General features: G+C 45.7%; 1 protein-coding gene across 1 annotated transcript in view; it reads right to left on the reverse strand.

The window, feature by feature from the left end:
• Nucleotides 1-7,953, reverse strand: part of HNMT (histamine N-methyltransferase) — a 14,203-nt gene extending 6,250 nt beyond the window's left edge. Inside the window, exons 1-3 of the mRNA XM_010000371.1 lie at nucleotides 7,817-7,953; nucleotides 6,509-6,561; nucleotides 2,966-3,073 (exon numbers count right to left, since the gene is read on the reverse strand). Of these exons, the coding sequence (XP_009998673.1) occupies nucleotides 2,966-3,073; nucleotides 6,509-6,561; nucleotides 7,817-7,953 (298 nt within the window). The remainder of the gene's footprint in view (nucleotides 1-2,965; nucleotides 3,074-6,508; nucleotides 6,562-7,816) is intronic.
• Nucleotides 7,954-12,795: the final 4,842 nt, after the last annotated feature.

The raw sequence follows: 12,795 nt of genomic DNA on the forward strand, positions 1-12,795 counted from the left end.
TGCTGAATGGGAGAAGAGCTGATACCTCTTTGCTTAGGTGCCATGGCCTACACAGGTGTCTGGGCCCAAGGCCCAGATGGCTGAGCAGAAGCCAGGCCATGGCAGAGGGTTTTCCATGGACTGAATAAATAAATACAAGGGCTTGAAGATGGATCAAAGGGACTGTGTTTTGGAGGGAAAGCTCACTTAAAAGTTCAAGAAGGGCAGAGAAAGCAAATGGCTCATTATGGGAATGTGTCACAGGGGTAATGGGAGATGGATGGAGCTTTGCTCCATGAGCAAGGACCCATCTCTTGGCATTTGGCTTCTCCTGTGTTCAAATAAATGAGATTTTTTCAAAAAGCCCACAGTTTTGGCCAAGTGCTTCAGGTAAAAGAGACAGTAGCATTTCAAAGCAAAGACATAGGGTGTGTTTTCAGCCCTCCATACAATGCACAAACTGAGGAAAGCAGAAAGCCGGAGAAGTGGATTCAAGGAATAATTTATAAAAAGGGCCTGGCTCATCACTGCTTTTCTTTGCTTTAATGAGAGCAAAACTGAGAGATAATTTCATAGTTTAGGGGATGCTGGAATGCTAATGTCCATCTGCTGGCATATGGAGCTTGTCACTCTGCGCTCCCGCCTGGCACTCGGGATTGCCCCGGGACAAAGCTCACCCTGATGTGATTCCTGTGCTTCGCTGGAGTTCACAAAGAATTAACCCACATGGCCCAAAGGCAGACTGAGCCTTAGCTACAGAACACATGTTCAAAACAACACGATTTGCTAAGACCTAGGCCTGTACAGCACTAATCACAATGTCTCTCCTTTTGGCCTGTGATTAGGACCTAACCCCACGGGACAGAGGAGGAATGCTCCATCTGTGCTTATTTCCTTTCTTTTATGTCTGGAAATGGGCCACCCCTTTCAGATGCTGCTGTTGTTACTCTTGCTTCCAGTTATCAGTCCCTGGCCCCAGCACCTGCAGTCAGATTTAAGTTGCTGTTTTACCACCCAACTTGTTCAGCAGCAGTTCTTATCACCATCACAAATAATCTGGTGCAATCTGGTTCAGTTCAATTGCTGACAATCTGCGAGGAGACACAAGGAAGAAAACTGAATTGTGGTGCCACCCAGACCAGACTGCCCACAGCTGAACCACACTGTGTAGGCCATGGCAGTGCAGCTCAGCTGTGGTGGGACTGACACTCCAGCCATGTTCACCAAGGCACTTCAGCTGGACATGGACCAGGAATGAAGGAAAGCCACAGCCTGGCCATGGGGTTTGAGGAGAGCCTCCATCAGACGACCCAGTCTAAGGTAAACCTCAGTTTGTCATCACTGCGTGTCCCAGTATGAAACTTCTCATGTGACTGTGGCTTCTCCTTCCAAAGGAAAAAGTATCTGGTTAGGCAGAAAACATAACTACTGAATCCTCAGAGGCACAGATAATGTTTCCAATTCTCCCTGGAAAATCTTAGGGCTCAGAAACCTAATTAATGATACGTACTGGGGACATGATTAATTACCAAATAAGAAAGTTTAAGGAAAGAAATTCAGATGAATATTTCATTTCTAGTTTAGCATAAAACTTAAAATAAGGACAACATCTTATATTTTCTTTAACTTTGTTCTACAAAGAAACTCACTGGAGTAGGGTAGGGCTGCCAGTTAATTGGTGCTGGGTGGTGAGACCAACAGGAAGATTCAGCACAAATCCAGTCCCATGTAGCCTATGCTCCATGGCCCAGACAGGGCAGAAATGCTACATGCAAGTGCTCAAATTGCCTCATAAAAGACAGCAGATGCTCTGTTGCCCATCCTCCATCATCTCAGCCTGGAGCAATGTAAATCTGGAATTTTGCATGAGCCATCTTTTCAAATATGGAATCCATATAATATAGAGACAGATATAAAAATGATCTGTTTCCTGGGAACCTTCAGTGCTTCCAGTGACTCTGAACTCCCCACTGCAGTGAGAAAGGGATTGTTATTTTTTTTTTTTTTCTGCTTTGACTTCCTCAAGTTTCTTCATTTTTAAGGACTTAGGCAAGAGTAAGAGTTTGAGATTTACAACATGGTTTTACAGTCTGGTGTTTACTACAGGTTGGAGCATTTCCAGCAGCACAGACCTGCTGATGAGGTTCATTCATTACTGCCAGGGCCATTCAGCAGCCACTTTCTGGCAAGGTGTGCTCTGCCCAGGGCTGCTCACAGCCTGTGCAGCGTAGCTGGTGTCACCTCCATCCATGACCATAATTACCTGCTAAGGTAAAGCCTGATAGGCATTAATCCAGTGATAGTAAAACCATGGATTGATATTTAATGTTCACTTTGTAGGGTAATTTGACCAAAGTGTCCCTACTAACATTCAATCCTCCTTGGGCAATACTTGGCTTTCCCTCGTGAATGTTGCTAGGACCTTTGGGCTGATGGAAGGAAACAAGCTCAAAGCCATGGAGCACACAGCAAAAAATCTTTCCTGTCCATCTTGCTTTCCTTCTCATGTTTTATAATACAAAGGATGGTTACTAATTTAGTGCAACACTGTGAGGTTTAGCTATTTGTTACTTGGGAATTATGTTTAAGATATGCAAAAATTACCATGAGACACTTAAATTCTCCCTTTGATGCTGAGGAAGGATCTGGATTTTGTGCAATTTGAAGGAGAAAAATGTTCTGCAATGTGAGGCTTTTACTCTATTCCCATAAAATCACTCACCCATTCCCACCTTGCTTAGCTTTTAAACTCTGTCTAGCCCAAGCATTTGCCACACAGAATTCTTGGCAGAGTAAGAGACAGATTTTCATGAGGGACTGAACGCTGCTGAAAAGCAATGATGGCAAAAAAACATAGGATTGTGACTTACTTAACTTTTAAAATCCAATCCTGACACGAAATCATCTGAATGTGGGGTCATCCAGTGTTCAACTCTTTTTGATGCATTTAGCATGCTTAATGTCAACTTATTTAATGTAAAAGTACCTTTGTACTTCATGATTTGGCCAGCACTTGGTTCTATCACTTCGTTGTTGATGGTGACTCCTGGATATCTGGCTTGTACTTTTGAGAGGATCTGCAGGTCCATCTCACCTAGGGAACAACAACAGTAAGTAGAAGATGAAAACAAATCTCAGGCAAATGTCATCTTGACCATCACCACATCCCCTGTTTTGAGGTCTGGTGCCTGTCACCCATGTACACAAAATGTACCACACAGGTACTTCGCATTCTCAGCTCATTGTCAGGAGGGTTTAGCTCTAGGATTTGAGAAAAATCTAAATATCACTCCCAACTGTCTTCATTGCTCCTCTCTGACTTCCCACGCCAAAGGAAAACCAGACACATGCACATGGCATGACCTTAGATTTGGTCAATATGGCCTAAGCTCCCAGGGACGATCCTAAATGATCCTGATGGTACCAGTGCTGGTGGTCCCGAACCATGAGCAAACCTGGCAGGATTTCCTGGCAGTCAGTAAGAGCATTTTTAGCCAAGCATCTCACTGGTTACCTGGTCATGTGTGTGAGGGAGAAGATCTGTTTACACTGGAATCAGAAACAACATTTATGTCTGTTTGTCTTTAGTGTCCTCTGACATTTTCCATAGCAAGAATATTGCACATACCATTTCTGTTTATCCAATCCCTGTTTACAGAACACCCCAGAGCTGCCTTTACTTTCTGAGGAATTTTTCTCTCTGGATACTGTTCAGGTTGGCTCCAATGGTTTCACCAATGGCAGTACCAGTGGAGCCAACATTTCAAAATTTAAGAAGAGCTGCTGAAGCTCCTGGCCACCTCTCCCCATCCACAATATAGGAAGCTCAGGGAGATGATGCTCCTGAGGCCTGGCTCCAGGGATAGTATCACACCAGCTCATGTAGCTTTCTTAGTGCTCCCTTCTGCTTCTTGTGCTTGAATGAATGTTAGGTGGAAAAAATAATAGAAGAATAAATTAAGGTAGGTAGGGTGAAAAAGAGGGTAGCTGCTGAATAGTAGACCCAGGGGTCATGTTGCAGACAGATACTGAGCTTTGTCCTGAAAGATGTACTTGTGCTTGCACAGAACTCCACGTCACAAAATTCCCTGCAAATGAACAAAATTATGTGCTCAACAGAAGCTCAGGCAGGGAATCCTGATGGCCAGACAGGCCCTTGCTGAGGGACTGTGAAGTGCTCCCATCAGATCTGCACAGCTTCTGCCCATCTTCAAGATTTTCAGTTCCCCTGGGTTTCCACCAGTGTTGGCTCCATTATAGAGCAAATTTGAGGTGCAAAAGGAAAATACTGGGCATTAAATAGCCATAATGTGGACCCCAGAGGTCCTCCCCCAGAGGGCTCTTTTCACTACGAAGCAGTCCCTGCCTGTTTCTGGGTCCACCACACATCACCACGAGTCAGAATCAGACACTGCAGCCCAGGTCTCACCTGCTCATTAACACCCTGAGAATTTAACAGAAAAACTTTTTTTCAGACTTTTGTGTCTTTCTTAAAGCAACTAAAACCACCAAAATGTACAAGGTATCTGTGCAAGACTGTTCTTTGAGGGAGGGAAATTGGATTTCTGAAGCAGCAGAAATAGCTGCAGCTTTGCTATCACTGCAGGCCCTGTACTCTGCTGAAAAATCAGAGCAAAGCCAGTTGTCTGCAGGCTGCTGTGGTAAAATCTAGAAACACAGATTTTGTAATGAACTATTACAATGATTTTGATTTTTGCTTGCTTTACCAATTTTCTGTAAAATAGATTAGCCCTTTGAAAAGGCTGTGCAGGTTCTGATAAAAAAAAATAAATCTGAATTTTGCTTTTCTATTTGTGCATAGGTTAAGATATTCCCTTCACTTCTTCTGTGGCCAAACCACCCTTGTATTGTTTTTAACAAAAAAACCCCAACAAAACAACAACATACCACCCCTTTGATTAATAATTTAATACACAGCCCTAATTGACTTCGGTTAGCTCTTTTATATGCAAACAAGTGTCCTGAGGCATTCTGCAGTCAAATCCATGGCAGCTTGCATTATCAACAATTTGGCAATTAGGCTATCCAAATTATTTAAACTCTCCAACACAATTACCTTTTAAAGGCTACCACTATGTTCACCATTAAGTTTCTAATTAAAACATTTTACGTAACGGGATAGTTTATAGCATGGTTGCTACTTTATAGCAGCACTGATGACTTTTATGGTTTTTAAAGGTACAGAGTGCTGTGTGCTAGAGTGGGAACTTCATCAGGCTGCAGGGGAGGGCAGAGCTGCCACTGGGTGGGTGGGATGGGATGTGATGCTGCATTAAATGGTCTGTTTGTCCCTCGAGGTGGAAAAGTGGGGAGGAAAGTCTTTCCTTCTGCACTGGCTCCCTGTGCAGCACTTGGGCAGAGAGCCCAGGGCAGCAGCTCCATCACTGCCCTCCCACATCAGGCAGGGGTAGCTAGGGGGATTTGGGAATTTGCTGCCCCTTCACCCCCAGGACCCAGAGTGGGAACAAGCCAGTTTGAGAGGTGGAGGGTTTTTTACATCACAAAATTAGTTTTGCCTGCACATTATTGATTGAATGTCCATCAGGCTAAGGCAGAGTGTCCCTGGTTAAGGAGTTAAGTACCTCATTCTGTAAAGTGTTCCTCTTAAAAACCTTTTGGTTTTGGTGTGTTTTTTTTTTATTGGCAGAAGAATGGTTTCCCTTGTTTGAAGGGCAATGTTCCTACTCTGTCACACTCTCTGTCTTATAACTAATGCCAGCCATTTACATACAATTATTTTTACTTATTAGGAGAGACTGACAAAGCTGAGTTTAGTCTTTGGAAATGGTATGACTAAAGCACTTCAACTAAATTAACTCTCCTTATAAAATTTAAGTCTGATGACTTAATGGTGAGAGCAGAATTAAAAAACATAGGCTTTAACTACAAGGGAACTTAAGCAGGAATTTAATTAGAAGAAGCGACTCAATGTTGTTGGTATTGTTTTTCCAACGAGTGAACTTCAGGTAAGAGACTTACTTCTGATTCCTACTAGATTTCTTCTAGAGCTTATGTTCATCTCCAGTGTTTTGGGGGAAAGTAGCTCCAGGAGGAGCTTGTGTATTGATGGTGGTCAGCAAGTCTGTACAGGCAAAACAAAGGCCAGCCCAGGCTGTCATGTAGAAGGGCAGGAGGCAGCAATGACAGGGAGTTACCACATCAGTAAATAGTAACTGCAATGCAAGTAAAAATTTTGTATTCTGAGGAGTCTGAGATGTTACATTGCTTTTCTTGCATAGAAACACTATGGAGCAGTTCAGGTCTCTCTCAGTCTTCAAGGACTGATGTTGCAGAAGGGGGTTTCTTGTGGAGAGAATAAGAGAATCAGGGTGGGGAGATACAAGCTGTTTTCAGATGATGTGGCCACATACCAGTTAACACCATCTGTCCCTGGACCTGACTTTTCAAGAAAAGATTTATTTTCCACTCTGCTTCTTTCTGCAAGTTGTAATCCTGTGCTTGGAAAAAAAATGAGAAAAACATACCAAGGCTGAAGTTCATAGCATACCTGCTCCACCACCAACACTTAAAATATTGATTGTAGACTTCCCATTTCCAATACTGAAAAACATGAGTTATACATTTTAGCAGAGCTGCCCTGTAGAGAGGGTGATGTGCATTGTGTGAAGCAGCAGAGATCCCATGAAGACTAAAATCCGCAGGACAAAACCAAATGCAGCATGTGCAGGTACAGACATGCCTACAAGTGGGCAGGCAGGAGCAGATTCAAAACTCTGCTCTTTGGAGATGCCCAATTTCCAGTTATTTTGGCAATCTGTAGAAGAGTTCTGCTTTAGTTACAGGTGCATACGAGCAGAAGCAGGTATGTGCCTTCCCCATGTCTGTGCTTTAAGGACCAGAGACCGCTCTGGGTCTTGACCAGCAGCTTGACAATTATTTACGGAAGTTTTGCATTTTGCAACACAAGGAGGAAGTAACACACTTTAAGTCCCTAAGCAAGGCTCTGGCAGAGCCATAAGCCCTTGGTCCCACAGAAGGTCCTCCCCAGAACCAGGCTTTCAATCCAGATGCCTGCTGCCTGAGCCAGCCTGCAAAGTGAGGGGTCCAGCAACAAACGTGCACAGAAGGCAAAGCAGGAGTGTTACTTATACGTACTAAATATTAACTAAAATTATTATTAAAATATGCTTTCAGTCAATTTAATGTTAGAATTTAATATCTGTTAATTGCATTTTAGCACTTATTCAGGGTAAGCTGTACTTCATAGAACCACAGAATGGTTCGGGTTTGAAGGAACATTAAAGATCATCCCCCCTGCACAGGCAGGGGCACCTCCCACTACACCAGGTTGCTCCAATCCCCATCTAACCTGGCCTTGAACACTTCCACAATGGGACATCCACAGCTTCTCTGGGCAACCTGTGCCAGAGTCTCACCACCCTCACAGTGAAGAATTCCTTCCTAATGCTGACCTAAATCTCTATCCTCTTCTAGTTTAAAACCATTCCCCTTGTACTATTACTACATGCCCTTAAAAAATGTCCCTCTTCAGCTTTCCTGTAGGCCCTTCAGATACTGGAAGGTGCTCCAAGGTCTCCGCAGAGCCTCCTCCAGACTGAACTTTCTCAGCCTGTCTGCAGATTTGCATGCAAGGAAACAATTCAGCCTTATCTCTTCCCTGCTTGGCAGGCTCCGTCCTGACGTGTGGGAATGAAATCTGCAGCCAAGCCCTATCAGAGACTTCCAGGCAGGGAACAGCAATCTGCCTCCCACAGGCAGCCCCCCGAGCCCGTCACGGCAGCAGGACTGTGCCACCAGGCTGTCCCCCAGCTCAGTGTGGTCACCTCCATGTTACCTTGCTACCACAGCCGGCAGCTGCCTCTCCACCAGCTCCTGCATGCACTGGTGCTCAGTTGAATTCTCCAGGAAGAGGCGGAAACACTGGAGGTATCTGGCAGGGTCAGTGACCAAGCTCCTCATGGGCAATGCCATGTTGGTGGTCAGAAAGGGTGCAGGAGGGGACAGGTTACTTCTTGCAGCTCTTCTTCCTAGCAAAGGAATAACAAACGTCAGTGAGGTAAAACCAGCAGGCACCTTTGCCCATGACCTCAGCTCTGCTACTTTGTTGGAGAGCACTTCAAAAAGTATTATGCAATTTTGTGACGGAAGCTGTGACTCAGGTTCAAGCATCAAAGGTTAATATTTACCTTTAACCTGTGCAGAGGAAGCACCAGCATTTTTTAACTGTGCTGACACAGGACTCTGTTAAAACCCCGGGAAACAGGTCTGTTCTTAAATAAAAGAAAAATGTGCCTATTTCTTGAAGGCATGGAAAGGGTCCGAAGGCTTGGTCTAGATTAGAAGAAAGTGCAACACACATTTCCAAAGATGGTGGCAGATGTCTCTGTTTTTTTAAGCTTTTGATGTTCTTAAAGGGAATGCAGATGGGGGGGTTGAAAACAATAAAAACCTTATAATGCACTCTTTATTTTCTAGTTCCTCTGAAGTTAATGGTATGATTCCCATGGGCTAAGCAGTTAATTCAGGAAAGCCACGTGAACTACTGGAATGGATGTTGTGCTAAACCCAGCTTACATGGAGTCAGGGAGGCAGTGTGTGCTACTGGGAAATGTTGAGCTGTGTTGCACAAAGACATATTCATCCCCTCTTAAATTGCAGTTTAAGCCCAGCGTGTCTTGTCTTGACTGGCAAGGAGAAAAAGGTCCATTTCCTTCCTGTGGGCCCCAGGCCAAAGGACCACACTGCATCTCCTGCCATTAGACTCCCACTACACCAGGTTGCTCCAATCCCCATCTAACCTGGCCTTGAACACTTCCACAATGGGACATCCACAGCTTCTCTGGGCAACCTGTGCCAGAGTCTCACCACCCTCACAGTGAAGAATTCCTTCCTAATGCTGACCTAAATCTCTATCCTCTTCTAGTTTAAAACCATTCCCCTTGTACTATTACTACATGCCCTTAAAAAATGTCCCTCTTCAGCTTTCCTGTAGGCCCTTCAGATACTGGAAGGTGCTCCAAGGTCTCCGCAGAGCCTCCTCCAGACTGAACTTTCTCAGCCTGTCTGCAGATTTGCATGCAAGGAAACAATTCAGCCTTATCTCTTCCCTGCTTGGCAGGCTCCGTCCTGACGTGTGGGAATGAAATCTGCAGCCAAGCCCTATCAGAGACTTCCAGGCAGGGAACAGCAATCTGCCTCCCACAGGCAGCCCCCCGAGCCCGTCACGGCAGCAGGACTGTGCCACCAGGCTGTCCCCCAGCTCAGTGTGGTCACCTCCATGTTACCTTGCTACCACAGCCGGCAGCTGCCTCTCCACCAGCTCCTGCATGCACTGGTGCTCAGTTGAATTCTCCAGGAAGAGGCGGAAACACTGGAGGTATCTGGCAGGGTCAGTGACCAAGCTCCTCATGGGCAATGCCATGTTGGTGGTCAGAAAGGGTGCAGGAGGGGACAGGTTACTTCTTGCAGCTCTTCTTCCTAGCAAAGGAATAACAAACGTCAGTGAGGTAAAACCAGCAGGCACCTTTGCCCATGACCTCAGCTCTGCTACTTTGTTGGAGAGCACTTCAAAAAGTATTATGCAATTTTGTGACGGAAGCTGTGACTCAGGTTCAAGCATCAAAGGTTAATATTTACCTTTAACCTGTGCAGAGGAAGCACCAGCATTTTTTAACTGTGCTGACACAGGACTCTGTTAAAACCCCGGGAAACAGGTCTGTTCTTAAATAAAAGAAAAATGTGCCTATTTCTTGAAGGCATGGAAAGGGTCCGAAGGCTTGGTCTAGATTAGAAGAAAGTGCAACACACATTTCCAAAGATGGTGGCAGATGTCTCTGTTTTTTTAAGCTTTTGATGTTCTTAAAGGGAATGCAGATGGGGGGGTTGAAAACAATAAAAACCTTATAATGCACTCTTTATTTTCTAGTTCCTCTGAAGTTAATGGTATGATTCCCATGGGCTAAGCAGTTAATTCAGGAAAGCCACGTGAGCTACTGGAATGGATGTTGTGCTAAACCCAGCTTACATGGAGTCAGGGAGGCAGTGTGTGCTACTGGGAAATGTTGAGCTGTGTTGCACAAAGACATATTCATCCCCTCTTAAATTGCAGTTTAAGCCCAGCGTGTCTTGTCTTGACTGGCAAGGAGAAAAAGGTCCATTTCCTTCCTGTGGGCCCCAGGCCAAAGGACCACACTGCATCTCCTGCCATTAGATTTGACTTGCCTACAGAGGTTCTATCCCAGCCACGTCTGGTTATTTTTATTGCTCCCTTTGAACTGTCTCCAGCTAAGCCCTGTTGTCGAAGTGCAGCAGCCAGGAGCCAAAGCCTCTCATTCCTGAGCTCTCCCAGAAGAGCCAGGGCAGCATCCCAAGCCCCACTGAGCCCCCGCACCACTTGCCTTCACTTCCCAGCATGACCACTGAAATACAAACCCTGAGCTTTTTCCAGACTACTTTTCTTGTCCCTTTGAATTTTAACTTTGTCCTCTGTTGTGCTCACAGCCCCTCCCAGCTGTGCAGAGTTAAACAAGTCTCATTCCTCCCCAAAAACATGCACAGAAACACAAAAGAGCAGCAGGCTCAGGTTCACACTCAACATTACCTCCTTTTCCAGTGGTGAACTGCTGGTAACTTTTCTGACTAACTGCAACCAGTTTTCCACCTGCCCAAAAGCTGTCTGCTCAAGGTCACGTCTTCCTCACTTGCTTGTAAGAATGTCACACAAGATAGTGCCAGCCCTAAAGCCACTGTACAGGAATGGCTCCTTCTCCTGTGTATAACAGAACAGTTACACCACCGGCAGAAAATGGGCTTAGCAAAGTATCGCCCTAACATTTCCATGTTGCCTGGCCACCTCCTGATTCTATTTCTGGTGCTCACTCCTTTCAAAGGGTGATTTCTAGGGACAGCTGTTGTGCTGAGCAGCTGCAGTTCCCCAGCTCCTCCTCCTGGCCCCTTTTCAATGGTGTAATGAGCTGCTTGGCTTTGCTCACCCTCCTTGCTGCTCATGCCAAAGATAGCATCCAACTCACTATGTATTTTGGTTTTGCATCCCATGAGTTGCATCTCTGCACTTCCGGAATGTTCCCAAAGGATTACATGTAGCAAAGGCTTGTGGTGATGCACCTCCTCCAGTGCCTGCTGCTACCTGAGGAGCTGTGAGGTCAATTAGCAATGCTTGTTAATTGCTGCCCTCGAGGCAGTTCCAGAGACCAGCAGCAACATCCAGAGCAGGACCCAAGGTGTGATTTACCTCCCATACCACTGCCAAGGCAGAGGCAGCTGTTGGCACATTTCCTCTGCCCACCCTTTCAAGGGTGCTTGCAAGGGAAAACCAGCAGAACTGAGTATGTTAACAATGATGAAAAGGACCTTGAAACAAGCAGATGGGAGAGCTCTGGGAAGTTTGCTGGGTGCTGGATGCTACGAGGACCAGCTTGGAGCAGCCCACTCCCCAGCCACTGAGCTCACTCCCCTTCAGGGAGCCTGGTGGTGTCAGATAAGAGAGACAATCTGGCTTGTGCATTAAACAGACAAACTGCAGCTGAATTGGCCATAATGGGTGAGGAGCACAGCTCAGGCTCACAGGGTGGTATCTGCCCCCCATGTACACAGAGCTGCTCAGGTCACCTGTCCAGACATGAGCCTTGGATTAACATCCCCTCCTTTTCCCAGATGACCAGCACTCAACCCCCCAGCAAAATCTGAATTAACCTGGGGAAATCAAGTATAAATTTTGCCAGAGAGGGTAAGGAAGCAAACTCCCACATGTGCATTGGGGAAGAATTACTGCTAAGCCACCCTGAAAATACAGTGGTGTGTTCCTTGTTGACCCATTCCTCTGCTCTGCCCAACTCCTCACTTTTTACTCTAAGTGCATAAAGAGGCTTTGCCATTTACCACTAACAAACTTTCAATCTTGGAAAAATACTTTGCAGTTAATAAGAGGAAATTCAAATAATGGACCTTTTTTCTTTGCCTTCCTATACTTTCCAGTATTTAATTTGCCCACAGTCCCTGCTCAGCTGTCTCTAATGAGCAGCTGAGATTCATTTTCCTGTTAGGTGCAGTTCAAGGAATTTGTCTCATTTATTTCATTACGCTTTTGGCTGTTTGAATTTGCCCCATTTATTCCATTATGTGTTTTGCTGTTTGAGCTGCAGCCAGTTAACTTTAAAAATGAGTTAAGAAAAGGAAGAAAATATGGGGTTTTTTCAGAACCAGGCTGATAGAAACTTCTGGGTAGGAATGTTCCCTTGTGTATTTTCCCTTCAGTGATAATCCAAATTTATACGTAGCTCCCTAAAAAGTTTTAGGAGGTTCAAAACTGGACTCTGTTTACGCTGCAGTTGCTTGATCCACCCCTGGTTTGCACCAGCATGAACAGAATTAAACCAGCTTTAAATTTGCCATAAAACTCTTCAAACCTTCCCTGCAAAGCCAGAAAGCAAAGCGAGAATGTCCTCAGCTGTAAACTATTTGCAATTGGAGCTTGAGCTCATTAGCACTCGCTCAGGGTTTATTGCTCCCCGCCAGCAGAACAGGGGTCCCACCTGGAGGAGCTGAGTGCTGTCTGTCCCGCTCCCACTGCTGTACTTACGCGCCAGGCTCTGGGTTTCTGGGGGCTCCCACGGCAGGTGTTGCTGTAGGGGTTCAGGACGGGCTGGGGACACCCCCCCAGGCAGCCTCCAATCCAGCAGCTGCTGCTGTCCCAGCCCCGCGGACGTGACGTGGAGCACAGAGGAGGGTTTGCCGGCGATATCATAACCTTGTGTGGCAGCAGCCGGCTCCAGGGGCTGAGGGGACCAGTTAAAC

This window comes from Chaetura pelagica, unplaced genomic scaffold (genome assembly GCF_000747805.2).
Source record: "Chaetura pelagica isolate M959 unplaced genomic scaffold, ChaPel_1.0 scaffold386, whole genome shotgun sequence".
NCBI classification, from domain to species: Eukaryota; Metazoa; Chordata; class Aves; order Apodiformes; family Apodidae; genus Chaetura; species Chaetura pelagica.